Source organism: Elgaria multicarinata, chromosome 11 (assembly GCF_023053635.1).
Source record: "Elgaria multicarinata webbii isolate HBS135686 ecotype San Diego chromosome 11, rElgMul1.1.pri, whole genome shotgun sequence".
NCBI lineage: Eukaryota > Metazoa > Chordata > Lepidosauria > Squamata > Anguidae > Elgaria > Elgaria multicarinata.
Window position 1 is genome coordinate 19,062,239 of NC_086181.1, and position 27,561 is coordinate 19,089,799.

The following is a 27,561-nucleotide window of genomic DNA, read 5'->3' on the forward strand; positions in this document are numbered from 1 at the left end:
CCCCGCGGGTGGCGAAGCGTCCCGTCGAGGCCGCAAACGGCTCCAGCCCCACGAGGCCCAGCTCCTGCGCGCGCCTGCGCTCTCGCGACTGCTCGGCTTGCTGGCGGCGGCAATCATGTCGGCCTCTGCGACGGCGACGGCCCCTGCTCCGGCGGAAGCGGGCGGCGGGGGAGGCGGCGCCGCCGGGGACAAGCAGCGCTCCTCCTCCGGCCCCCTCAACGTGGAAGGCATCGACCTCCTGGAGAAATGCGGGGTGTGCCGCGAGCGGCTGCGCTCCGAGCGGGATCCGCGCCTCCTGCCCTGCCTCCACACCGTCTGCAAGGAGTGCATTAAAGTCGAGCCCGCCTCGGGCGGCGGCAACAACAAGGAGGGTCAAGGTGAGACAGGGCGGCGGCGGCGGCGGCGGGATGGGTGTGTGTGTGTGGGTGGGTGGTAGGCAGGGAGGCATCACTTAAAATAGCTCCCCGAGTAGGGGAAAAATGGGCCCTGTTCCCCGAGGGAGGCGAGAGACAGAAAAGAGGCTTGCAACGGGCAGGTGTGTGTGTGTGTGAAATGCATTGTCTTTCTATCTCTTCGCCTTCCCGCTTCCAAACTCTTTGGGAACATGGTGTTCTTTGCAGTACGTCTGAGTGGGAAGCAGCGGCGCTGCTATATCTTCTGCATAGAATACATTACACGATGAGGCCTGGCGGGGAGGGGGGGGGAAGGTGGCAATCGTGGCCAGGAGGGGGGTCGTGTAAATGGGAGTGCAAAAAATGGAGGTGGAAGAGGAGGGGGCGGGGAAGACGTGTGGAATTATGGGCTGGGAAGTGAAGGCCTTTCTCCCCCCCCTTTTTTTTTTAAATGGAGGAAATGTGAGCGGGAGGGCACGTTTGGGTGGCGGGGAGGGGAGGGGGGATCCACCCGGGTCTTGCAGCAGCTACTGCAAGTGGGTAGGGAATGAGAGAAGGAGCGCTGCGGAAGGGATGGTGGAGGAGGTGGAGGAGGATGCGTGTATGGCGGCGGAGGTGCAGCGAGGGAGGCGTGGCCACGTGCATTCCGACGAGGGGGGCACGGCGAGGGTGTTACGTATCGCGAGACGTGGGGAGGTTCCTGCTTCGCCTCGGAGGTTGGGGGCTGGGGAAGGGCGGGCGACGGATGCTTACCTTCCGCGCATTCCCGCCTTCTTCACCCGCAAGAGTCAAGCCCCATCCATCCAGGTGACGGTCTCGCCGCGGTTGAGCTCTTGATCCCAAACGAAAGGAAAGGGGCCTCCTTAAACCCGTGTGTCTGTGTGTGTGTGAAAGAAACTGAACTAAGGGACCTTGGAGACATAACGTGAGTTTTGCACGGGTTTGCAACACTTTATTACGGATGGGAGTAAGGGGAGTAAGTGGCGTTCTATTCGATGGGGGAGTGAACCCCACTGGGAGAATGGGGTGCTTTTCAGAGCAGGTGTTGTATACAAGGTTGTAGTCCTCTAGGAAAGTGCATTATGCTGCAATCTTATGCCTGGTTACTAGTAAGTTCATTGGATTTAATGAAATTTAACCTGCATAGGATTGCAATGTAAAGAGCTCGAAGAGACGGCTGTTCTTCTACCTCAGTATCTAAGACACCTTACATCCAAAAACTTCTCAATGTTGTTGAGCCAGTATGGTAGCTATTATTGAGTAATTCAGATGATAACTGTAAATGAAGAATTCTCAAAGTCCCAAATCTTTCCAGTAAGCAGGCCAAAGTTGTATGCCCAAAAAGAAGGCCAAAAGATGTGTTTTCATAGCCCTTGCCTTGCTTGTCTGTCCTTATTCCCAACTCCCAGTTCTTACTGCATCTCCAGGTATGTTCCAAGACTCTTGGAGTTCATTCCATTTTTGTGCATCCTTACACTCCCTCTCTGTTTGCCCTTACATTGCTTTCAGCAGTAGCATGAACTGGAATGCTTAATTTCATATGTGCAAAGCTTTTGGAAGCATATCTTAAGTCGTATCCAATGTTAAATCTACGTTATTATTTGGACTTGTATTCAAATCTCCCAGATAATTAGACCATCAGTGATTTGCAAATGTTCAAACAGTACTTGGAGATATAGGTCCACTGGTATTCTTGGGCACAAGGACTACAAGAATTAAGTCTTCTTTTCTGCCACTTGATTTCAAGGAAACATGGTTAGTTCCTTTTCTGTCCAGTTTAGTGCATGCAAGTTAGCAATTGTCTCTAGCCTTGAACTAGCTTCTGAGTATGTGATTTTGTGCAATCGCATCCCACAACTTCCCACAACATTAGCAGAGTCCCGGTTCAGGGAAATTCATGGCTTCAGAGCCAGTAAGTAAAGCGCCTGTGGTTGTTGTCTATATGAAAGATCATATCTTTTATCTGGATTCCAATCTAAACAATCATGGTTATAACAGTCATGTATTTAGATCAAACCAGTGATCCTGCCTTTGCTGACAGACAATGTTTGGCTTGTTTATGGTGAGAGTTCAAGCTAACAGGCCAATTCATACTTTGCTGATACAAAAAAAGTTTTTTTTAATGCTTTTAATCATTTCCTTTTGCTGCATTGCAGTTACCACAAGCAGCTTAAAGATAGCAATCTTCCAGGGTACATCTTGGAGAGTTGGAAAATGACTTAGATTCCCAGAAACGAGCGACGATTTTTAATACATTAAAAGCCAAGCTTTTAAGTTCTTCCAGGGATGCCTGACCTCCCCTCGTTGTTGTTGTTGTTGTTGCTTAAATGTAAATGCAATTAGGAAAAAACCTGCCTTTCTGACTTCTTACTAATGTCCAAGTGAAAATTGCCTTGGCTTCAAGGTGCTTATTTTATTTTATCTGGGTTTTTTTTTGGGGGGGGGGGGGACAAGCAACCACAAAGTTTCCATGAAGCTGTGTAGGGTTTCCTCTGGTAAGAAATTTCTGTAGTCTGAAGCTGAACTTAACCCTTTTCTCCTGTCCCCATCCAGTCCCTTTTCTCCTTTTCATGGACAGCACATTTTGCATGACATAAAAGAAATGGGTGGAAAACTATTGGAAAGCAAAGCAGAAGCAAAAATGAAGTCAAGACAATATGGAAAGGTGTAGCCAATTCTCTTCTACTTAGCCAAAAGTAGAAAAAAGTATTTTTCGGCTGTGTTCTTTCTGTAGGGGTTATTTATGGCTGCGCTGTTAATACTTGGGGCGGGGGATTCTGTTTAAGAAAGGAGATTCCTTATTGCTGTGTATTTGTTTTCTGCAGAACTGGTAACTGGTAGTCTTCTCAGGAGTCCAGACAAGATGGAGAACTCTAGTAATGTTGCAAGGTGCCATTGAAATACAGTCCAAAAAGAAAGGCCTGGTGTGACATTGTGATTAAGGCTGAACTGTGAATTAAGTAAATTGGTTTGGATCTTAACCTATGCTGCACACTCACATGTTGGCCTTGGGCAAGCTATAAATTAGCAGCCTCAGCACTCCACACTTAATCTGCAACACTCAAGTAATAACACTGATTTGTATTAGGATTGGAGCTATTAGAATTTCAACAAAAAACGATGTGGGGCAGCCAGTGTGGTAGAATGGGTACTATGGGGAGACATATTCAATTGCCTACACAATCTTGAAACATACTGAGTGTCCTTGAGTTGGCGTATCCTACCTCACTGGTCTGTTAAGATAAAATGGGACTGGAGAAGCGTGCGCACACACACTTATACTTCTCTGAACTCCCTCAAGGAAAGACAGGGTGTACATTATTTACAAATAAGTAAAGCAATAGGAATTAATGGTTGGGTCTGTAGAGAAATGAGATGGTGTAGAATGGGCTGTACTGCTCAGAAGGCAGATGATGGCTCACATTTCTAAATGTTCACCTATGTCAGCTTCCCCTAACAAGGTGCCCTCCAGATGTGTTGGACTAAACTCCCAGCATTCCCCAGCCAGCTCTGATGGGTAAGGGATGCTGGGAGTTATTCTTCAACACACCTGGAGGGTTCCAAGTTGGGGAGGGTTGCTCTATGTGAATAAATCCCTGTAGGTAAGCAAGCGCATCAGCAAGAAGAGTAAGCTTGAAACTAAATTTGGTGTTTGTAGTGCTAGATACGTTCAGGTTAAAACCGGATAACCAATCTTAAATATTTAACTTTCCATTTTCTGTGAATAAATATATAAAAATAAATTAAATGCAATTTGTTTATATAGGATTTTTAGGCCATCTTTTAAGGCATAGCCTTCACAAGAAAGTTTACATAAAACATGTAACATTCTAAGCAAGGTTGAGGGTCCACTACTGTGAAGGCCCTGCTTCTCAACATGATAGATCTTGTAGGTGGGCAAATGAGCAGGGCCTTACATAGTGGAGGATTGTAAATGTTTTACTTGCCCTCATGAAGGTGCTTTAAGGTTTTTTGTACACACTTTTTTCCCAACACAACATACTTTTTTTTTTTTTACTCTTTTGAAATGCTTGAGATAAACCCAGCATTGAGCTTTCTTTAGGTGGTTCACTTAGGAATAATGTGGCAACTTCCTTTTCTCCCAATAGCTCAAGGGCAAGCTGATGTTCCTTTTAAGTATGTAAAGATTGATGATCCTCTTCCCCCCAAGTGGTGTCTGCAGAGTTATGGAGAGAGGAGATAAGATTTTACCTCCCCTTAATGTTTGTCCATACCTTGCTTTGTAAAGCAAATGAGAACAAGATAGGCGATTTAGCAGAAGGTGTGGGGGAGGGCCAGCTTTGGCAAACTTTACAACTTCCTTCAGCTTCTGTTAACACTGTGCACAAAAGACTTGGGAGTGATCTTCAATGGCAATTAAGGTGGAGCTTCAATTTCACCAAAGGAAAAAAAAGTATTCATTTGGAAGGGAAGAATTATATTCTTAAGTATGTTCTTAAGTATATTCTTGCTAACTTTGCTCAGTTAGCAAGAATATTTTTTTCTGTGCTTCTCTGCATATGTTTTATGTTGTGCATGCCTACGAAGATAAAACCTGTTTTGCTGTAACAGAACTATGAAAATTCTTAGTTGGCAAGGCTGCGTGTAAAAGGGAAGGAAAGAAGATTCTTCCACACTGGTGGTTTAAAATTGTTGCAGCATTTGGCCTTCCATAGCTTGGTTTTAGGGTTTTCTTGCATACTACTTGAACACAAGATTAAGTAGTACTGGATTTAGGCCTGTGCTAACTACTTTGACTCTTGTACTGTTGGCGCACATTGTAACAAAAGTATTATAGTCTTCTTGTTCTATTTGTGTATACTGCTGACCAGGAACCCATTCTAAGCTCCCTTGTGGGCCCTTGAATTATGAAAATAATACTGACTGCTGTTCTGTTTACAATAAAATTAATTCATCCTTACTGTGCAACAATTTGAACTGACTCCTTTGTGCATTTTTATTCAGCCATAGATGTTTGATGCTCAATTTAGTGTGTTCTACAGATATGTAAGATAACAAAGGCACACAATTAATCTAGGAACGTTTCCTCTTCTGGGTATGATCTAAAAGCATAGAGGAAGCTCCATGGAAATGCAGGCTCTGCTATCTCAGTGGAGGAATGATGTAATGCCTGGCCCAGGGCCATTGTTTCAAAGTGCTCTTTTTGGTATTGTATTCTAGTCTTTGGAACTAGAGGCGATATGTTGGAGCAAAATTAATTTAATTAATAAAATCAGGGTAGAAATGGAAACTCTCCTTCCCTATCCTTAGTGTTCAGTGTGTTGCAGCATTTAATTCAAGACAAAGACTTGAACAATAATAATTAGTAGGTCTTGTGACTGCAAGACAGGAGTCTGGGCTTGTATGGTAACTTAGGCCACAATCTTAAAAGATGCTTATTTTGGGGTAAGTCCTTGGAGTAAGTACCATTGAATTTGATGAGACTCACATCTGAGTAGATGTGCATAGGATTGTGCTGCAAGGTTTATAATACCAAGGGCTTTCCAGGATTCATAGTTGCACCTCATATTCTGTATTGCATTTGTGCCTGTGGTTCTGATCACCATAACATGTTGTATTTTGGTGTGCTGTGAAAAATACTTCATGAGGTGGTAGTTTGGTGCAAAGTATGCTGGCTTATCTCTGTAGGTTTTGGTGTTCTTGTTCATTTGGAAACAGCATTGCTTCTTTTCCTGACCTTGCTTGATTTAGAGGCGTTCCTAGTGATGGCCTCCTCCCCTGTTTATATGCTGACTGCACAAATGTGACTGTGGCTTACATCCAAGCAATAACATTAACTCTTAACGGGCTGCTCTGTTCTGGGCCTGTCTTCTGAGCGAAGTAGAGCAGCTTGCCTTGAAATACTTTCAGTAGAACAAGTGGTGCAAGTGGAAAGCTAAAATCGATTCTTAAAATGAGATGCTGCTCCTGGTTCAAAGACTCCTTGCAAATTGTAGCTGGGTCTTGCAGAAGCGGTCAGTAATCCCTCCCTCAAAAGCACAATTCTCAGATTTCTTGAGGGAATGCCATTAGATGTTACTAGAGGCATGCTTTGAGTATCTCTCTATTTTCCTCCAGTATTGTCATGTTGCTGCCTGACCCTTAGAAATATAAATGCCTTAAATATCCACCTAGAATGGGGTAGGAAACCTTTTCGCCCATGAAGGCTGCATGTGGTGGTGGAGGACGACCAGGGCGCACATGCCCACCCTTTCGCATACCCACAAAACTTTCCCCCTACTCTGTCTCCATTACAGACAGACCCATACACACAGTCTCCACCACCACCACCACTCAAACACAAACACATCTCTGCTTTAGCTCACTGGATTCTGTGACTTCCCTCTCAAGGATAATGTTGAGAGGGAAACCACAGATTATGGAGGGCTAGAGCATATTTTGCTGCTCTAGCCCGCTGTTTTCCATGATTCTTCTCACAAATATTACAGTGGGCTAGAGCAGCAACAAGAATATTTTTGCTGAGAAAGAGAAACCAATGGAGTACAGCAGCCTAGAGCAGCAAAATGCCAATCCTTGGCCCTAAGGGGGGGAAGTCTGGTGGGAGATGTAGGGAGGGGAACTGAGGGAGCAGCAGTTAAGGTACCTGTTGGGTCCAGGGGAGAGCCACTGAGGGTGCCATGTTGCATGCGCCCATCTAAAACACGGGCTGTATCAGCCAGATATGTTTGGGAAACTGGCCCTATAATTTGATCGATATACTACTACTATTAATATATTTGTTGCCCACCTCTCCCTCTGGATTGAGGCGGGATACAACACAAATGCAAACACCATAAAATACATATAACTAATTAAAACATTTAAAACTAATACATTATTAAAAGCAGCACATTATTAAAAAGGCATCTTAACATTATTAAATATTTATTTAACATCATTAAAAAGATATACTATGTCTGACTATGGAGGTTCCACTTAAACTGGTGGTTTATAGCTGTTACTTGTACATTTTTAAGAAGCCAACTAAGCTAATGCCATATCACATCTTGTTGTAATGCTAAATTCTCGATTAAGGGGTTCTTAAAGTAGCTTTGCATAAGAAAAAATTCGTTCGAGCCAGATCTTAAGAACTTGCTTAGTGACAATCGTATGGTGCTTGGAGGGAATGTTGTGAATGTGGTGCAGGGTCAGAATTAATTGAAAGTATATTTCCTGACTGCTAACTTGTATGATAGGTAGATATGGGAGGGGGGGTTGCGTATGCATGTGTGATATACTGTATGGTGTAGCTGTTCTAATAGGTTCTAACCTGATAGTGTTGTGAACACTTAAATTTGTTGGTGAGATAAGTTATGGCAAGTAATTGTAAACATTTGCTTTAATTGGTAGTTTAATTGTAGCGTGAAGTGCTTTGGGAACATTGATGAGCAGTATACAAATAATGCAAATATAAATTAAACCAGTGTAAGCTGGTACAGCATAGGCTGTAGGGGAAAACGTAGAGTTTGAAACTGGTTTTTTAGGAATCTTGGACAGAATGCCCTCTTAGCGTCCCTCCTTCCCCCAAGTAAATAACTGGATAGCTTGGTTTGCTTACTGTCCTATATTGATTTCTGTGTCACTTTCAAAGCGCAGATTAAAAACATGTCAGTCCATACCTATATTTACGGTATAAAAACATGAAAAGGATGACGAGGAAAGCAAGCAAACATGGACACCGGTTCTTAAGGCTGCATGGTAGTTCCTGTAACCAGCTGCAATATAATGGAAGGCGAGGAGGAGCCAAATGGCAGCTGGTGTCTTATCCAAGCTAATGGGGGTGGGTCCTGCTATCCTATCCCACCCTCTGCACCCATATGTAAAGTGGGTGTGTCTTCTTTATTTTTGTAATGGTAGTGGTGGTGGATTAGCAAAGGCATCAGCAGGGTGGGGTTTTTTGTGGGTAGCCAATATTCCGGTTGGATTGTGAGCAGCTGACCAGGTAAGGCAGGTGCATTGGCTTATGTGTTGCACTAGTCCTCTAGATCTGCAAGGCTAGATCCTGAAAAAGCTGCACAAGTGCAACCAACAGTGTAGAGCTGGTGAAAAAGGCAGGTTCTGCTCTGTGCTCCCTGCAGATTTGTCCTGATGCTTCTCCTTCTCTTTACAGTGGTCGACTGCCCAGTGTGCAAGCACCAGTGTTACTTAAAAGACATAGTGGAAAACTACTTCCTGAGGGATGGTGGCACAGAGGCGCTTGGGGATGCTAGAGATGCCAACCAGGTAATGGGGTTACTTCCCTTCAGGGGCTTCTTATTCCAGTGTTCCTTTGCTTGATCTTTTGAATGTGTTTTGGCTCTTTCCAACTCTCTTGGACTGGGGTGGGGGGAACCTGTTCTTGATCAACTATTCCCCTTCTCCCCATCAGTGTTGCACCAGCTGTGAAGACAATGCCCCAGCCACCAGCTTCTGTGTCGAGTGCCAAGAGCCCTTGTGTGAGACATGCGTGGAGGCTCATCAGAGAGTGAAGTACACGAAGGACCACACCGTCCGGTCCACAGGTAGGTGGCCACATAGGGAGAAAGATTCATGGGCTGCAAGGATTCCTGGTCGTGGACGCTGGGCTGTGTGTCGCTTTATTGGAGGCAGTGTGGGGCATGGCACTTGTGCGCAGCCCCGGAGTGAGGGGTCAAAAAGATGCGCGAGGGAGATCGGAAGTGTCCTGTGCAGTTTAAGAGCTTGTTAGACTGCCGACACGGCTGAGCAAACACTTGTGTGGAACTCCTTGAATCCTGAATGGACTAATGGACTAATACTTCCATACAAGCATGGGTTATCTTCTCTCCTACCAGCTACTTCTGTTGCTGTGTGAGGGGACTGCCTTGCAGGAGTAACGGGTGCCCCCTCTATTCCATCCTAGGCTCCTCTAAGTCGCAGGAGAGAGAGAAGACCGTCTACTGCTCCGTCCACAAGCATGAGCCGCTGGTGCTCTTCTGCGACACGTGTGACACCCTGACCTGCCGGGATTGCCAGCTGAATGCACACAAGGATCACCAGTAAGCATTCCAGTTGGCTGTATGAAAATGTATTTGTTTCTCTAGAGCAGGAGTTGGGCAACCTGTAGGCCAGAACATCTGGAGGGCCAGAAACATCTGGAGGGCCACATCTGGAGAGCTTCGGCTATTGGGCGGTATAAAAATGTAATAAATAAATAAATAAATAAATAAATCTATCTCATCCCTCACCATTGGCTCTGCTGGTTGGGGGGATGCCGAGAATGGCAGGCCAACACATCTGGAGGCCACGAGGTTGGGAAAGGCTGATCTTGAATGATGCCATTCATTGTTTCCTGAGACTAACTGTGGAGTTAATTACACTGTCTGTCTTCCTGAGTGCATTTCCATGCCCACATGGATAAGCTCCATTGTGTTATTTGGGATTTACTTCCAAATAAACTTGTATAACCTTGGGCTGCTCCTGTCTTGGAACAGGGCTGATGAAAGTAAAGGGGGGAAATTTTGTGTCATGTGAGAAGTGCAGTATGAGATCTTCACAGCACTCTAGCCAGTAGCTTGGCTATGGTCAGCGCCAGCTCCCCATCCAACGATATCCTTTCCCCCTCCCTCAAATCCAGCTGGGTTTGCTGATAATATGCAGTGATTCAAGATAAACGTTGGCCGTCTTTTAGCCTCGATTCTTAGACTAGTTGTGTGTATAGCACAACCATTAGAAGTGTTAGCTCCAAACATCTGAAAGCATCTCTTTTGCAGGTACCAGTTCTTGGAAGATGCGGTTAAGAATCAACGCAAGATGCTGGCCTCCTTGGTCAAGCGCCTGGGAGATAAAAATGCCAATCTCCAGAAGTCAACCAAGGAAGTGCGCACCTCGTAAGTGCCTCTTGCTCAGAAGGCCTGATCCTCGGGGACGTGGTCACCCTTGCACATGCGGCTTTTGTACATGCACTCTTCAAAGGGTTGCAAAAACGAAAGAGGTAACAAAATTGTCCTGCCGTTCTGGGATACGTGAAGCCCTGAATGGTGGAAGCTGTTTAGTCTTCGCTCCTCCTGAAGGATGGCAGGCGTGCATCGTCGCTCTAACTTTCTTCATACTGATCATCTGGAAGGTTGTCTAGTCAACAGCTTGGTGGTTGGCTTTCTCCTCTTCCACAGATTAGCCAGTGGACTGATGTGTGTTGTGCTCCATGAAGTTTATAGTATTCCACTACTCCATGAAGTTTGCTAGATTGGGCGGCTAGTTGTCCTATTTCAGCCTTGTTGACTATTTAGAGTGATTGAGGATACAGAAGGGGAAAAACTCACATGATGATCTGAGCTCTCTGGAGGAAGACCAAGACTGAATGTCTTTGTTTGGCCTCAGCTCAAGTAAAGGCTAAGCTCTGGGCTCTCCTTTATAATCACTACCCTCATCTCATTAATGAGGTTTGCTTTTCATTTGAGAGCCAGTGTGGTTTAGTGGTTAGAGCGTTAGACTGGGACTAGAGAGATCCAGGTTATATTCCCCACTTGGTCATGGAAACTCACTGGGTGACTTTGGGCCAGTCTCTGGCTCTCCGCCTAGCCTACCTCACAGCATTATTGTGAGGATAATATGGAGAGGAGGACTCTGTGAGCCGCCTTGGGTTCCTTGCGTGAAAGGAAAAGACAGAATAGAAATGCCATCATAAATGCAATTCGGGAAGAGCAATGTTGGTGTGTTGCTGCTTTCTCTGGCAGTAGCATCTATGAATTGTAACGACAGCTTGACTTAAGGAAACCGTATGCTTCTACCTCAACAGGATTCGGCAGGTGGCAGATGTGCAGAAGCGAGTGCAGGTGGACGTGAAGATGTCCATCCTGCAAATCATGAAGGAGCTCAATAAGCGGGCCAGGGTGCTGGTCAACGATGCACAGGTAAAGACTGGAACGGCAGAACATACCCGGCATGAGGAGAGAATGGGTAGATTTGGGCGTGAGGAGATGCCTACTAGTTACGCATAAAGGTTATCGGAATGCCTCTAGGCTATCTTAAGTAGGAAATACTTTTACATCTGCAGCCATTCTCTGGTCAAGGGCAGACTATTTCTATATAAAAAGCAAATAAATAAATAGCTGACTTTGGCCCCGTTCAGAAGACACCTTAAACCATGGCTTTAACCATGGTGAATAAAGCAAAGAGCCGTATTCACCGTGGTTAAACAAGTGGCTTAAGGTGTCTTCTGAACACGGCCTGGCTTTCTGGCATCACTGCTTGGGGTGTAAGTCCATATCTGGAGCAGTACAGGCCATTGTCGCAGGTACCGGCTGAGGAGTGATCTTGACTGTCTTGGTGCCCATGTTGGAGGCTCAAGTAGCCGCCACGGCTCGGAGTGCCTTTTACCATCTTTGGTTGGTTCGCCAACTACGGCCTCTCCTGGACAGGGATAGCTTGACCACGGTGGTACAGGCATTGGTAACCTCAAGATTGGATTACTGCAGCGCGCTCCTGAAAACATCTTTATTCCAAGAAGCCTTTTTTTAACATGCAGCCTTGAATCTCTGTGGTGTTGTTGTTTTTTGCTTTTTTAAAATTTTGTTTCAACTGTTTTATTCTGTTTTTATTTTCATTTTACCTTGTACACCGCTCCGAAATTTTTTCAATGAGGAGCGGTATATAAATAGTCTAAATAAAATAAATAAATAAAATATCAGGTGCTATTAAAAGCCTGGGCTGAGCAAAGTGGCATTGTGCGCGTGATGCTTATGAGCGAGAAAGAACTTGGTCTCCTTGGAAGTTAAATGTGTTTGGGTTTTCCCCTTTGCAGAAAGTCACTGAAGGGCAGCAAGAGAAGCTGGAGAGGCAGCACTGGGCCATGACAAAGCTCCAACGGCACCAGGAGCATATCCTCCGCTTTGCCAACTGGGCCCTGGAGAGTGACAACAACACGGCCTTGCTGCTCTCAAAGAAGCTGGTAAGCTGTGCTGTTTTCCCTAAATATCTTGGAACGGGAGGAATTGAGCGTTTTCAAGTCACTTAGTGCGCTCCGCAGACTTTGGTGTTCCCTGAAAGGTGGCATATATTCAGGAACGATCTTAAATCAGCTGGGTCTGATGTGTTTGAGGCTGTGTCTGCGTCATGCCTTCCGCTTGGTTGCAAAAAGGTGGGACTATATTCCGTGGGAACCTGCCTTGGCTCTGGGCTTTTTTGTCTAGAAGCAGACCCGTTTTGGCAGCTTTCAGCAGTCCGTTCAAATCCCAAAATCAGTGCAAAAGAGAAGTGACTGGTCAGCTACAACTTAACAGTACTGATGAAAATGACAGGAGCGTTTAATAGATTCCGCCTGGTATATTGAGCTTCTCTTGTTCCTCCACCTTTGTGCTCCAGATATACTTCCAGCTGCACAGGGCTTTGAAAATGATTGTGGATCCTGTGGAGCCCCACGGAGACATGAAATTCCAGTGGGACTTGAATGCTTGGATCAAGAGCGCCGAAACATTTGGTAAGAGACGGAGGCGTGGAACGTTCTCCGTTCAAAGCACACATGCTTTGGGGGAGAGGGAATGGAGGCCTTAATTTGGGCTCACTGTTCCGGGTGGGCTGCAGCTCCTTGGCAAGGGAGAACACTCACTATGCCATTTGTAAAGGAAGCACGCCCCAGCAAAGCTGGCTTGCCCACTGGATTTTGCACAGATCCCCAGAACAAACGCACACAGCTCGCAGTTTGGAGGGTTAAGCCCAATTTTATTCAGGATAAGGGTAGGATACATAGGATTAGCATACTAAAACTATTAAAACATGCAGATATATATAGAACCCAGACCAAGCAAACTAAAACTAAGTTGCAATATCATACATCACCCAGCCATGATGTCTGCCAGCTCAGAACAAAACTCCTTTTCAAAGAATACCCTTTATAGATACTTTTCTTGCTCCTTCCCCCCCCTCCCTTCGGCTCTCCCTGCGAAGATCTTTCACACCTTCCCCAGAGATGTTAATTTTTCCACTCAAGGCCGGTCAGCCTTGCCCCAAGCAGTTCCAGGATGTACCAGAACGCCCACATGCAGCTGGCCGCTTATCTGTTCCGCTCCTAAACAGATGAGTGAGGGAGGAAGCAGCAGCCAGGCACCTCTCCATCGTGCCTGGGTCCAGCTCCAGCTGAGAGCCCCCTCCCTCCTGCTGCCAACTGTCTCTGCAGAGGCCACCAGTGAGGGAGGAAGCAGCAGCCAGGCACCTCTCCATCGTGCCTGGGTCCAGCTCCAGCTGAGAGCCCCTTCCCTCCTGCTACCAACTGTCTCTGCAGAGGCCACCAGTGAGGAAGGAAGCAGCAGCCAGGCACCTCTCCACCGTGCCTGGGTCCAGCTCCAGCTGAGAGCCCCCTCCCTCCTGCTGTCAACTGCAACTGCTGAACTTTCCAATTAAGATTGTAGTGCCTGAGTTTGCTTTCCTTGTCCCCCTCCTCCTCCTCCCTCCCAATCCCCTTTCCTTTTGTGTCATGTCTTTTAGATTGTAAGCCTGTGGGCAGGGACTGTCAAGAAATACTTTTGTAAGCCGCCGTGAGGGCCTTTTTTGGCTGAATGGCGGCATAAAAATCCTTAAATAAATAAAAATAAAAATAAATAAAACCATAACAATAGAATAATTTAACATTTTAAAAACAGCCATTCCCAGTATGAATTTACCCCTTCCTTACACCATCTATTGTCACACAGTGATGCAGCTGTATACCAGGATGGACATTAGCAATTGAACAGTCATAGCCTGGTTTGGCACACCTTCCCTTAAAGGCAATATTTTGAAGCCACAGGGTACAATAACCTTACTGAAGTGAAGCGGGTTTGGGTCTGGCTGATGCTTGGAAGGAAACCACCTGGGAACTTTCCTTGGAAGAAAAGTGGGAATGTAAAAATATTAAACTAGGGTGGGGATGGGGTGGGAGTAAGGAAGGCAAAGGCCACACAGGTTACAATTTTCCAGTCTCCAGAGATCTAAACACATGTTCTGAGACACACAATTTGTATAGCACTCCGTCAGCATGTTTTGGCTGCATATTTAGTGAAATACTCTGAATGAGGACATCAGAATTTAGAGCAGAGGACCTGAATCTGTTCGCAGTTCATTTATACTTCCCCCTAAGCTAACTCCATAGATCACAGTCTATGTTGATAGTGCTATATTAATATTGACATGGTGTGTCAGAAGGGTGGGGGATATTGAGAATGGGAAGTTTGCAAGCCACAGAGGAAGGAGAGGGAGCCATACAGAGTACAGGTGCTCAATCACCTGAAACCGATTCTTGTGCTAATACATCTGTGTATCAAGACACACAGAAAAAATCCTCTTCAAAATGAGCCCAGGCGACACTCAACTCACTCTACTTGGTGAATACATATTTTTTTTTACATTCAGTAGGTAGTAAGAGTACTGAGACATAATGTACAATGCTGTAATATGCTCAGAGATAATAGCATTTGGACACAGTGGCCTGGTTCAGACAACACGCTAAACCATGCTGCTTAACCACAAAATGGTTAAGGGAATCCATTAACCATTTTGTGGTTAAGCAGCACGGTTTAGCGTGTTGTCTGAACCAGGCCAATATGTGACGGCTGTCGGGACCCTGTGCTGGAATGCTGAACTGTAAGAACCACTTCTGGCCCTACCCCAACATGGCAGTTTTCATATTCTGTATTGAGAAGAGTATAAAAACACCAGCTCTGAAAATTAAAACATGCAATTCCTTTTCTCCCCTCCCTCCCTTCCTTCCCTCTAGGTCAGATAGTTTCAGAACAGAGTGGTTTGCCAGTGACCCCCAATGCCCAGACACAGCGGGCCAATGCTGCATCTGGAGGAGTGGCAGTCAGGCAGGGCTCTGTTCCGCCTTCTCAGGTACCGGCTCTTTATGCAAATTCTTTCCCATGACTGCCTGGCTCTGTAGAACCAGCAGCCTCAGCTGGTCAGTCCGTCTGTATTCTTGGGAGTGCCTGGCACAGTGGTGGAGATGCTAACAGGGCAGTTACAGGCTTCCTGGTCAACTTTTCCATGTAGGGTGTCCAACAGATGTCTCTGCAGACAAGCATAATGAATAAGGGAGCTCTGCTTCAGCCTGTGCTGCCTTCCAACAGCCAGCGGCAGGCCATCCCTGACTGCTATATCAATGATGCCAGTGCCTCTTCTGCTGGACAGGTGAGCAGAACTCAGGACAAGGAAGGGTCTAGATGCATGAAGGGCCTGGTAGGGCATTGGTTGCAGTAGATGGAAGCCAGTGCTCAAGGGGAGATACGTGTCAAGCTGGAAGCCTGCAGTCAGGGCCGCTGTCTTGAACAGGACCTGTCATAAATAAACGTATGTTGGCAGAAAGTAGTGAGGAAGCAGTTTGGGCTTGTGGAGGTCTCTTCCTTAACTTTCCTCTGTTCTCTTACAGCCAATGGACATCGGTGATGGTTTTGGCGTAGGTAAGTAACATGCAGGGAACAGCAGGGAGTTAGAGCAAGGCTGGCTAAACCGTGGGTTAGGTGGTCCTTTTGTTCGTTCATGATTTAAAAGGAGGAGGATTAGTTTCGGGCAGAGATCACAGCAGATTTGCAAGAGGGAGGGGGGAATGTTTGGAGGCCAGTGGGAGCGACTGTCCTTTTCTTGATGCTTATTTCCTTTTGCTATAACAGAAGGATCATACTCTGGTGAAGTATCTGGCATGAAGAGGTAAGGTTTATTCTCCAATACCACAGTGTCTTCCTAAGGTGCTTGGGACTATTCTGCGGTAATTCTGTGCGTCTTGCATACTATGACTTTCAAACTCGCATGTTCTCTACTCCCCATGTGTGCTGGGGACTGTCCTAAGAATGGGTGTGCTCCAAAGGCAAATGAGCTTTGGACGTGGAGGACATTATTTGAACTCCGGGCAAGGTTTTGAGGCCTCGGTCTTGTGAGCAGGGTGTGAGACTAAAAAGGGTATTTGATTTATAGGGTTGTTTTGTACCCTAGAGGCACTTCTCTAGCTACCGGGTCTGTGGCTGTATCTAACAAAATACAGAGAATGCCAGTGACCAAGACTGCAAGCCATCTGCAGAGATGGAAAGACTTTCTCAAGGCTACCTTCTAAACATGCTTATGAATGACTCAGTCATGTAGCTCTTTCTTAAACTCCATGTCTTTTAAGCAAAAGCCTTTCTTCCCACTGCAGCATTCTCTTTAGATTTGTTAGCTGCTTTGAATACTTTGTAAGGAAAACGGGTGGTTTATTTAAAATATAGAAATATGTGTTATCTTTGGCAGTTAGGTGGCATTGATGGCTGTTGAGAATCTTAACAGGCAGTGTCATAGAGCTGAGCAGAGTAAACTTTTCCCCTGGGTTGGAATAGAATTCCTTTCCTTCTCTCAAAGACTCCTTGTTTACTTAAGGTCTGAATAAGACTTAGTTTTGGTACTATGATGGAACAAGCAGATACCCTGTTTGCAAGAAGCAACGGATATTAAAAATGGATGTGTTGCTGGACTGGAATTAAAAATGAAGGCTTCCTTGGACTCCTCTGTCACATTCAAAAGTAAAATTCTGTGGGAAAATGAAGGGTCCCACATACTGGTAGCTCTTTCTGTCTGGTCATGTGAAGGATTTGGATTAGGAGGCTTTTGAACCTATGAAATTGGTTCAACCTCAGACACAATGGGCCTGTTCAGACATGAAACTAAGCAATGATTAGGCCACTACCTTTTGCAGCAAATGGTTAGTCAGTGTGTTTAAACCATGGTTATGTAGCCACCATGGTTAGGAATGTTTCACACAACACAATAAGTCAGGGTTCGCGTGATCCGCTAAGACATAATGTTTACCTCAAAGTGTTTAACCACCGTGGCTTAGTGCGTCATCTGAACAAGGGTCTAAAACAGTGAAATGGAGTTGCATTTGAAGCAGTTCTTTGAAAGTAGTTCATAGGAGATTGTGTAAAAGAATAGGGCTTAGATGTGTTAGTGGGTGGTATCAGTAGGGCTTCTGTGACCAGGTACTGCCAACTTTGAAGATCCTTCGTAATCTCTGAGCTTTGAGTGGACATGACTTTCAACTGTTAACCAAGAGAGAGCTAGCACCTTAATGACTTGGAACTTATTGTCTACACTGAGGCCCACAATTTCCAATGCCAGTGCAGTAGCAGGGCTAGTTCCTCACCTAATGCTGTCTCTGTATATACTTCAGGCCCCGTGGCCAAGATGGAGAGACTGGTCTCGTGCGCAAAGTGCCCCGCGTCAGCCTGGAGCGTCTGGATGTGGACCTGACGTCTGACAACCAGCCACCTGTCTTCAAAGTATTTCCAGGCAATTCCCGCGAAGATTACAATCTCATTGTGATTGAACAGGGAGGCCAGCAAGGTGCTGCTGCTGCAGGACTACCGATTGCAGGCACTGCAGTGAAGGTCAGCGTTTTCCTTATGGGATTTGCGTAGATCAGGGTGGGGAGGTGGAGGCTGCTGGCTGCATGTAGGAGTCCTGGTCAAGGTTGGTCCAGGCTATTTAAAATTGAGTCCCAGGGAGTTCCATATGCAAGATAGAGAGCTGGTCTTGTACCGAGTCAAACCAGTGGGTCTGCCTAGCCCAGCGATGCCAAACGATACCGAAACGACAAGCCTGAGCAAAGGATCAAAGTATTACCTGAGAAACTTGCGTTAGCACTCTGCCTGCTGGAGCAGAATACCCAGTGCAGATTGATTTTTCTTCCCTCCACACTGATGTCCAGCCGTAGGTGGTAACATTCCCAGGAAGGGGAGTAACAATCCACTGGACTTAAGTCACAGAGCCTTTGTTAAAGATGATGGATATGGAAAACTTCTTAGAGCAGGGATAGGCTCCCTGTCTTGTTCCCATCAGGCCTAACCAGCAGAGCCAGTGGTGAAGGATTATGGGAGTTGTGACCCTCCTGTTGTTTGGGCCTACAGGTTGCCCACCCCTGTGTTAGACCGACATAGTTGTCCAGAAAGAACAGCCTTGTTCCCTGAACCTTTCACTTGACATTGGAGAGAGGTTGAATAACAGGAGGCAATACTAATTGGGCTATCCTGTAGTTGCAAGGAGAACATCTCCTGCCTGTACTTGAATAATAATAATAATAATAATAATAATAATAATAACAACAACAACAACATTTATTTATTTATTTTTGTTACCTTTCACCCTCTGGATTGAGGCAGGGTACAACACAAATGCAAACACAATAAAATACATATAAGTAATTAAAACATTTAAAACTAATAATAACATATTTATTTGAAGCTGATCAAGGCAAAGATGTATACCATATTTTTTTAGTAGAAAAGTATGCCTCCCAGTCTTAATCAAGGGAGGGAGGGAGAAACCCTCTGCCCCAGTATAAAGCCTGGGTGATGTAGTAGTACAGATCTAGTGCAGTATTGTCAATGGGGACTTTTATCTTGTCACTCCAGGGTCTGTCCTGCCTCTAATAGTCATGTATAAGAAAAAGTGTAAACTGTTTTGAGTAAACTTCTCTCCTATGAACCCGGCGAGATCCTTAAGTCATTTTTTGAAGACCAACTTCTGGTTCCCTGCTGAAGTTCCCTGCTGAAGTTAGGCAAGTGTCTACAAGAGAGCAAGACTTCTTCGTTTTGTTACCTTTTCAGCAGCAGGCAAAGGCATTTCTCTTCTCCCAGGCAATTTAGATCATTAGATTGTTTTTACGCTAGTAAAAACAATATCTGTTTTATATTGTGAGCCGCCCTGAGAACTTTGTTACGGGGTGGCATAACTGTATTAAATAACTGCATTAAATAATAACTATTAAATAACTGCATTAAAAAGTGCCAATGACCAAAGATGAGGACGCCACAGGAAGCATGAAAATAATATGCCGACTTCATGCCAGTGGATGCTATAGGACATTTATTTCTAGCTCTAATTTAATTGATTTGACTGGAGACACTTTAACACGCAGGCCCTGCAGAGAAGAACCTGGTCTGTGGTTTGTCACTGGCTCTCTGAATTGTCTACTATAGCTACTGAGCCAAGAACACAATCACGACGGGGTGCCTTCTATAGCTTTGACTAAGAGAAAAGTACTGCAACAAATTAATGTATGACCGATTAAAAGGAAAAGGTAGCATGGTACTTGTTGGCAAAATTGTAGAGTGCACGAGATGAAACCAAGGCATACAAGCACACAAAAATCCATCCACGCACGGCCGGTTACGGCAGGGGTGCGGAACCTCACGCCCTCCTGGTCTATAAACCTCCTGGGATTCTCCAGGTGGGCCTCAACACCTTTCCCGGCCTCACCACTTTCCACTTGAGCACCGCCACCATTTGCTGGTTTCCTGGCCTTTGTGCAGTTTTACCCCACTCTAAAAAGTTGGGAATGCACCTCCTAGTGCTAGTGGTTGGCAGTAAAAACTTTTAAGCTAAAACGGGCAGATATTTTTGCCCACGACTCCTTGGCCTTCAGCCCTCCTCTACTAGCATACGCAGCCCCCGAGGGCTTCTCCGAAATGGAATTTGCCCCTTGGGCTGAAAGATGTTTATTTATGTATTTATTACCGTATTTCTTCAATTCTAAGACGCCATCGATTGTAAGACGCACACTAATTTCAGTACCACCAACAGAAAAAAAAGCTTTGATTCTAAGAAATAATAAACGCACCCATGATTCTAAGACGCACCCCATTTTTAGAGATTATATGGAGGGGGGGGGAAGTGTGCCTTAGAATCGAAGAAATACGGTAATTTATTTCATTTATATACCGCCCCATAGCTGAAGCTCTCTGGGCAGTTTACAGAAGTTAAAAACTGTGAACATTAAAAACAAATGTACAGAAATTTAAAATCCATCAAAAGCATAAAAACAACAATATCCCAAGTTCATCACCCCTGAGTTACAGCACACTGCTAGCAGTGGTGACGCCCTCCCAAGAGCGTCCACTTCTCCATTCCTGCCTTTATGTACCTTTACCCAAACTTCAAGTTTTGTTAGACATGATTGATTGATCCTGTCTCATCTATTCCTCCTGCTGCATCAGTTGTTTTCTCCTGATCTCCCAGTAGCCATTGCCCCTTACCTGGCTTATTTCCTGAGCTTTTACTATGTTCTTTGCACTTTTTTTCTGTGACTACAGGATTACCATATCCCCATGTCAGGCTGCCTTCCTAAATGCATGTAGCTTTCCTGCTGCCTGCATGCCAGCTTTGACATACTGTTATGCTAACCCAACTCTACTAGTGCTATGCTTCTGCAGGCCTTTACTTGCACGTCTATAATGTATAATCTATGCCATACATTTATTTTATTTATTTAAAACATTTCTTGGCGGCCTTTCAGGGCAGAAGCCCTCACAAGGCGGCTTACAACAATAAACACATGTTTATGCTAACCCGTAACGCTGTGCTACCAGTATATGATTGATTGATATCAAACGTGTGTGTGTGTATAAGCCAGATATATGCCTTTTGTACTCCTACAATCCCAAGGATGCGATTTAGCTTACCTGGTGCACTAATGAAGGGGCTCCTGCTACTTTGCATTGCCTTCTCTTCCCATTTTGCATCTGGTCTGACTCTCCCTCTGTCATCCTTCCTTCAGGAGGAGCAGATGGAGGCGGCTATCGAACACCCAGCCTCTGCTGCAGATGCTAAAGACACCAAGCCAGTTCTCCTGCCCCAGGATGCTCTTCTTCCGGAAGGCTCCTCAGCTCCCCGGCTCATCTCCCCCAGTGGCAGCACCAGCTCTGCTATGGAAATGCAGTCTGTTCACAGTCATGATGGCACAGCCAATGGGGAGGAAGCTGCTTGCTGCAGGATCTGCCTGAAAGCTGGAGCTGTGGTCATGTGTGATGGCTGCAAGAAGTGCTACCACCTGGATTGCCACCTGCCTGCCCTTCAGGAAATCCCTGGGTATGGGCTCCCCACTTTCTCGGCTTTGTCTCCTAAGTCTTAAATGCCTCCCATGAGCTCTGGAAAGGAAGGCAAGGTTTGCAAGCCAGGGACGGGTGGCGGTGGCGGCGGCACAAGGAGCAAGCTTTATTTAAGATCCAGGCAAGGCCTTGTTGCACGGCTGCGAGCAGAAACCGTTTCCTTTTCTATCTCCCTTGGCCAGGCTTCTGCAAAGCTTGCTTGCTTGTTTGCTGGGGCGAGCGTTCTTTCTTGGTACCATTTGCAATCACTCTTTCTCCTTTCCCAGATCAGGTGAGGGGGCTTCTCAAACCTGTGGGAACTAATATAAAGTGCACTTGCAAGCAGTTCACAAGAACAAATAATTCTCCCCTAAGGTCTCTGGCATTGTTGGCAGACGGGGCGCAGGTAGAAAGTGGGGTCAGTGGTGGCCATGAATTATGACTTGCCTAGTAATTCAAGCCAGAATTAGTTGCCCCCTGCCCTTTGCTACTCCCTGAAGGGAGGTAGCGTGTGAACGGGCTTTGGATCCTTATTGTGACTATGTTCAGTCTATTTCAGAATCTGCATTGTTAAGTAGCATAAAAAACACGCTTCCTTTAGAGAATCTCCCCAAAGCTTGAAGGCGTACAAATGGGATAGTATTTCATGCTGTCACCCTTGGAAAATCATAAGTGACTTCCCATTTACATTGCTTGGTGTTGTTGTATCCAGGACATGTAATTAATGGAGACCTGGATATGTTACAGGAGGTCTTTGGATGTTAAAGACTTTTGTAGATGGTAGACGTGACAGCCTCTGAGCAGCTCTGAACACTTTACCCTGCAGGGCTACACTAACCGGTTAAAAGGAAATAAATACCTAGCAAACGATTGTAGTTCTATTGCCATTTGTGTTTTAGGCTGGTCTGTGTGGGTAGGCAGTTTCCTTGGTTTTCAGGCAAGGTTGCAGTGGAGGGATGCTATACACTACAGGGTAGGCAGAACGTGCAGTCACACATCTGTGTCTCCACTTGTCCCTGCAGCCAGGAATGGAAGTGTCTACTGTGTGAGGAGACCGTGACAGCCGTTGGAGCGGATGGAAAAGACGTGACTCCAATCTTCATAGATGGGGAGCCAAAGACGCTCTCGGAAGTTGACCAGAAGGTTAGTTTGTCCTGTTTAAGAGGCACAATTTGCTCTGACTGAGGGGCTGGGTAGGGTGGAGGTAGGCTTGCAGGCAGACTTTGCTCTGACTTTGGAGTGGGGAACACCCCATTTACTGCTCTGTCCAGGCAGCTTTGCAGCGTCCTCAGTCAGGTGGGAGTTGAGTGGGTTTGGCTCAGGCCAGAGTGAGCATTTGAATGTATGCCTTCCACATATCCACTGGCTCAGCAATGCACTTGCCTGCCCGAGCTGGTGTACAATAATTTCTGGTTCTCCTTTCTTTTTTTAAATATTTTATTTTTAGTATTTTTGGTTACAGAGGTCAGATGTTACATCATTTGTATATATACCTATAACTATACATTCCATATCAGTTCAGATACAAATTGCAAGTTTCTGCCTTGGGTGCCCCCCCTCCCCGGTATTACCATCTTCCTATCCACCCCAAATGTCTATGTACAGTAAGGGGGTGGGGTGGGTGGGTTTCCTCCCCTCTTCTTTATTCACAAAGTCAATAAATTCCCAGGTCCCCACAAATTTATTTCTGCATAATTGTCCTCGTACTTCCCTCATTTTATTTGTCAATTTTTCTAGAAGGGCAATTTGCCAAGCCCTTTGATACCAATTATCAATGTTATAGGCCTTTGCCATCCTTCCAGTGCCTGGCAATGAACCCTCTTGCAGCCAGTAAAAGAGGTGGCCTATTAAATCCTTGTCTAATAGTTTATTGCCCAGTCCTTTATATAAATTTAACAGCGCTAGGTGGGAGGATGGGTGAACCCATTGTCCAATTATTAAGCTAATCTCCTGGAACACTTTGTTCCAGAAAGTATTCACCTTTGGACATGACCACCATGTATGTAAATACGTATAATTTCTGGTTCTCAAAAGTACAGGATAGAAGGAAAATTTGGGGTGGACTCTGGAAGGAATGGAGGAGCAGTCTGGGTTTAGCTCTGGTGTTGAAATCAGATTCTAAGTTACATCCTGATATAGTGTAGGCTTGGGTGGGGGTGGGAGTGGGGCAAAGAATTCAGAACTTGCCTGGCTTCTTGGACACATTTTTAGAGAGCTGATAGAAAACCGGGATGAGGAGTGGGTTCTGGTTGAGAGAGACTGGACTTTGAGGTTTTATATTCTTGAAAAGGAGGTGGAGGCAGTGCTTACATTTAAACAGAGTGGCTGGAGCTCAGGCCTCTCTGACGGTCAGGCCGTATGCACTGTCAGCTTGCATCCGTTGTGTGTAAATGAGAATAGATAAAGTTTCCTTGTCCTCCGCAACTCAGCCTTGGTATTGTAAATATTCTAGGGCTTGTTCCTGGTCAGCCCTAGCACAGCTGAAGCCTTGTGCAGGATACTCTGCATGGTTTGGGCTCTCATATACACATTCCTTGGGGAAAGGACACAATAAATTGCTGACCAGTGAAGTGATAAGTAGGGGGAAATACCTCATAATAGGAGGAATTCTGTAGCGTTGGCATCAGTAGAGCGGGGTGGACACATAAGAGGTTTCTGGTAGTTGTGTGCTGTTGGGATAAACACAACTGTCTATTTCTGGTCCATGTCACTGTTGCATATGTTACCCATAATTCTGTTCCCTTTCTGTATTGATGATTTTCTTTTTAAAATCCCTTCGAAAGACTTTTAAATCAATTCCGGTCTGTTGACCGCAACAGATTATTTCATTTCATATTTAAATGCCTTAAATTGTGTGTTTAAACTGTCTTGTATTAATGTGAATCAAGTCATTCCATATAAGAACCTGCACGATTTAACTTCTCCGGTGGGATAGGCAAACCAAAGAGAGAGGCTGAATTTTAAATATTGAGCTGGTGTGCATGCATTGGCAAATCATGGTTTAACTGTGGGTTTTTACATGTGAACTCAGAACTATTCGTTAACTATGGGTTGTTAACTATGAACAACCCACAAAGAGAACCCACCGACCTAGTCATGTAATGACAGCCCATTGATTTAAAAGTCAGTGGGTTGTTGACGAATGGGTGTGCTGCCTGAAGTGTACTATGCCTTTTTGCTTTGGTGTACAGACCATGATCAACTCCTTCCTAGGTGTGCAGCATGATGTCTGAACCTGTGGTTTGTTGTTTAGCTGCTAACCACCCAGCAGGCCAGGTTCCCATGCCCTACTGCACAACCTAAAAAGGAGCCAATCATGGGCCGTGCAGTAAAGTGGTACCCATTTTTAAACCAATGGGTTGTTAAATGTATGCAGCCCCATTGTTGTGTTGTAAGATCTTGTTTTAAACCATGGGGTTGTCATTGAAAATCGTGGGTTGTTCATGGATTGTTTAACCAGGCTGTCAAGGTAGTGGGCAAGAGTGGTAAAATACCACAACCCCAGCTTCTTTAGATGCCAGTGCTGCAAGGGCAGTTGGGATATAGGGAAGTAGCAGGCGAAGGAGGAAGGAAACAACCCAGGGACTGAGAAAACAAACCATGGGTTGTTCCGACTGTCTGCATTCAAACCATGGGTAGGGCATGGATTAGCATTATGTGCAAACTAGGCCATTGATTAGAACTTGTCTAAAACTTTGGCTGTTCAATTTAAATTTGCCCATCCTCACACTGAACTTTTAAGGAAGCTCTGTTTATTTGGGTTTGGGGAAGTTTTTTTGGATGGTATGGCCAGATTTCCCCCCCGCTAATCTAGCTTTCCATTTTTCTCCTACAGAGATGTGAACGAGTTCTCCTTGAGTTACTGTGCTCTGAGCCATGCAGGCCTCTTCACCGACTCTCCAATGCCACGGTGAGTTTGTTTTATGAATGGAAGGATTTTGAACATCTTGGGTCCCGTAAATACTAATGCAGCTGTAAAAATTAACAGGGTTCCAGCAAGTATTATCTTCCCTTCCTTTGTGTTTTCCCCACCACCACAAAGTGTCGGCAGTTTTTGCTGCTCCGAACCTAGTTTAGGGCTTTTAGCATCAGGCACAATTCTGATCCTTTAGTTCTTTCAGTCCCAGCCTGTTTTTACGGAACCATTCACACAATAATGGGAAACTTCTTTGCAAATTACCGCTTTTGAGATTGCAAGGCGAGTTGTCCAGAAGCCCACAAGACATCTGTGTGATCGCTTGGGAGGGATACCCGTGTGATCGCCTGAGAGGAGCTGTGCCATTTCACGAGACAGCTTGGTCTTTATTATCACCTTCTTTATCTTCCAGGAGGGGCAGAACACAATTGACTTGACCTTGATCAGAGCCAAGCTGCAGCGGAAGCTCTCCCCACCCTATGGCTCTCCCGATGAGTTTGCAGATGATGTCTGGAAGATGTTCAGGCAGTTTAACAAGCTGACAGAGGTGAGGCCATGTCAGAGCTAGGGCAAGCAGGTAAAGAGGGCCTGTGTGGGGATAAATAGAACCCATAGGCTGACAACATTGAAGGGGGATCTGAATCTGTGGGCAGGGGTCTCGCATCAGCTATTTTAGGCACCATCACAATTGTGGGGCTTTCTTTGGGCCAAGTTTCACAATTTCTGCTGTGAATAATGAGAGAACACTGCACACCCTCCTTGCGTTGTGCTCGCCTGTCACGTCAACAGGGCAGTATGCCAGCTATCTCTGCCCTCTGGATGTTCACCATTTTGCTTTTGCTCCTTAGGACAAAGAGGATGTCCAGTCCATCATTGTTCTACAGCGCTTCTTTGAGGCCAAGCTGAACGCTGCATTTGGTGACCGGAAGTTTTCAGCGCTCCGTGAACCCATCAATGTGGACGAACCACAGAAAGAAAGCGCCCTTCCCCCCCATGGCTCCCCAGTCACTGACCCGGGTGAGACCGCTTCTTCTAAGTCTGACGGGAGTGGTGGGGATGAGGGGACGGCAGCCTAAAAAAATAAAAAAAAAAGCAGCCTCTTAAAACGGACCAGCATTCCACGGAGGAGAGGAAACGGGGGAGCCACCATCTTGACGCTGCCCTCGCCTGTCCCTGCCCTCCACTCTTCTGGTCCTCCTTTGTTCCCTTCTGCACCTCTCTGCCTTTTTTTTTTGGAGAGTTATTGTAGAATTTGACTGCTTAGATAATGGTTATAAATGGTCTGAACTGTTCTTTTTTTCTTTTCTTTTTTTTTTTTGCCTGACAAATTTTATGCCCTTGTTCTGACAAATACACTTTGTGTTTTTTTGTATTGAAATGGAAATGAATGGGGGAAATCCAGACCCCTGTACCCTGCTCTCCTCTCGGACTCCTTTCTTCCTCCTAGTGGGAACAAGGTAATGGTTCCCCCTCTTTTTTTAATCCCCACCTTCACCCCATCACGGATGAAGCTGTTGTGGCCCAGATGCAAATTGAATCTCCCAGTAACTAATTGCTGCCCCGTCAAATATACTTGACTGCTCTTGGTGGGTCTACAGCAGATCCCAGCTACATTGAGAGTCAAGGTCACAGTCTCTCTTGTGCCCCGTTTGTCTTACGATAAGATGGACGGCAGCACTTCTTGGCATTGTGGGTTCTGAACTTACTCATGGTCCTGGTTTCAACTTACCTGGATATCTGACCGATGCAACGGTGTTTAGGCCTCCATGACAGCTATTTTCTAAGGTGGTGGTTACTCTCTGAAAGTTTTCATGTGTCCAAACAAGGCTCTTTGCTTTTCCTTCAGTTTGTTCCAAGAGGCGACGCCTGTTTTCATAGGTCAAGGTAGCTGTAGGTTTTTAAATCCAGTCGTCTCTGCCGTGTAGCCATACTTTCTGGCTGTACGTATCTTCAAATGCTTTCTGACCCAGTAGTTTATCCTCACTATCCCAAGAGCCGTTCTCATTGAAATGTGCTTTTTTTTTTTGGCTTATGTATATTTTAGACTGCTTCTTTCATGTTCAGAAATAAAAAAATGTTTGCAACTTGTGTGTCTTCTGAGTTTGGGGTTGGGGGAGTTGCCTTTTGGGGGCGGCCTTACGTTAAAAGGTTATAATATAGTGGAATTAGCAACTTCTGTCCTGTAGGCATAATAATGCAGTCTGTTTAAAGGTCTGCTGCCTGGCTCCCCAATTGCTCCCTCCTGCTATCCCAAGACATGTTTTCTGACAAGGGGGAGGATGGGGCATATATAGAGTCACAGCTCGGTCACTTACTTGCAAGTCCTTGATACCGCTGTGCTACTGAAAGCTTTGGATATGAACTGTCTTATTTTAAACTAGTCCATGAAATCTTCGAAGTCGTACCTTTTCCAAAAGTATGAAGTATCCGCATTTATTTTATGGAATGCAAGGTG

At 45.5% G+C, this 27,561-nt stretch overlaps 1 protein-coding gene across 2 annotated transcripts; it reads left to right on the top strand.

The window, feature by feature from the left end:
* Window positions 1-27,190, top strand: TRIM28 (tripartite motif containing 28). Of its 2 annotated transcripts, XM_063138005.1 has the most exons (18): window positions 1-377; window positions 8,503-8,615; window positions 8,761-8,893; window positions 9,253-9,388; window positions 10,103-10,219; window positions 11,128-11,242; window positions 12,133-12,279; window positions 12,693-12,807; window positions 15,079-15,194; window positions 15,354-15,491; window positions 15,730-15,760; window positions 15,971-16,007; window positions 17,497-17,713; window positions 20,881-21,191; window positions 22,213-22,333; window positions 25,026-25,100; window positions 25,519-25,653; window positions 25,955-27,190. In XM_063138005.1, exons 1-18 carry the CDS (start codon window positions 116-118, stop codon window positions 26,180-26,182), a joined length of 2,547 nt encoding a protein of 848 aa, XP_062994075.1. In that variant the 5' UTR covers window positions 1-115; the 3' UTR covers window positions 26,183-27,190. The 2 variants fall into 2 exon arrangements, with proteins under 2 accessions (XP_062994075.1, XP_062994076.1); XM_063138006.1 differs by lacking the exon at window positions 15,354-15,491.
* Window positions 27,191-27,561: the final 371 nt, after the last annotated feature.

Bases quoted from the DNA above. Each gene is read 5' to 3' on its own strand.
- TRIM28 (XM_063138005.1), top strand. From the start codon at position 116: ATGTCGGCCTCTGCGACGGCGACGGCCCCTGCTCCGGCGGAAGCGGGC. The intron at 15,492-15,729 runs GTGAGCAGAACT...GTTCTCTTACAG, and splicing joins GTGCCTCTTCTGCTGGACAG to CCAATGGACATCGGTGATGG. The intron at 17,714-20,880 runs GTCAGCGTTTTC...TCCTTCCTTCAG, and splicing joins TTGCAGGCACTGCAGTGAAG to GAGGAGCAGATGGAGGCGGC.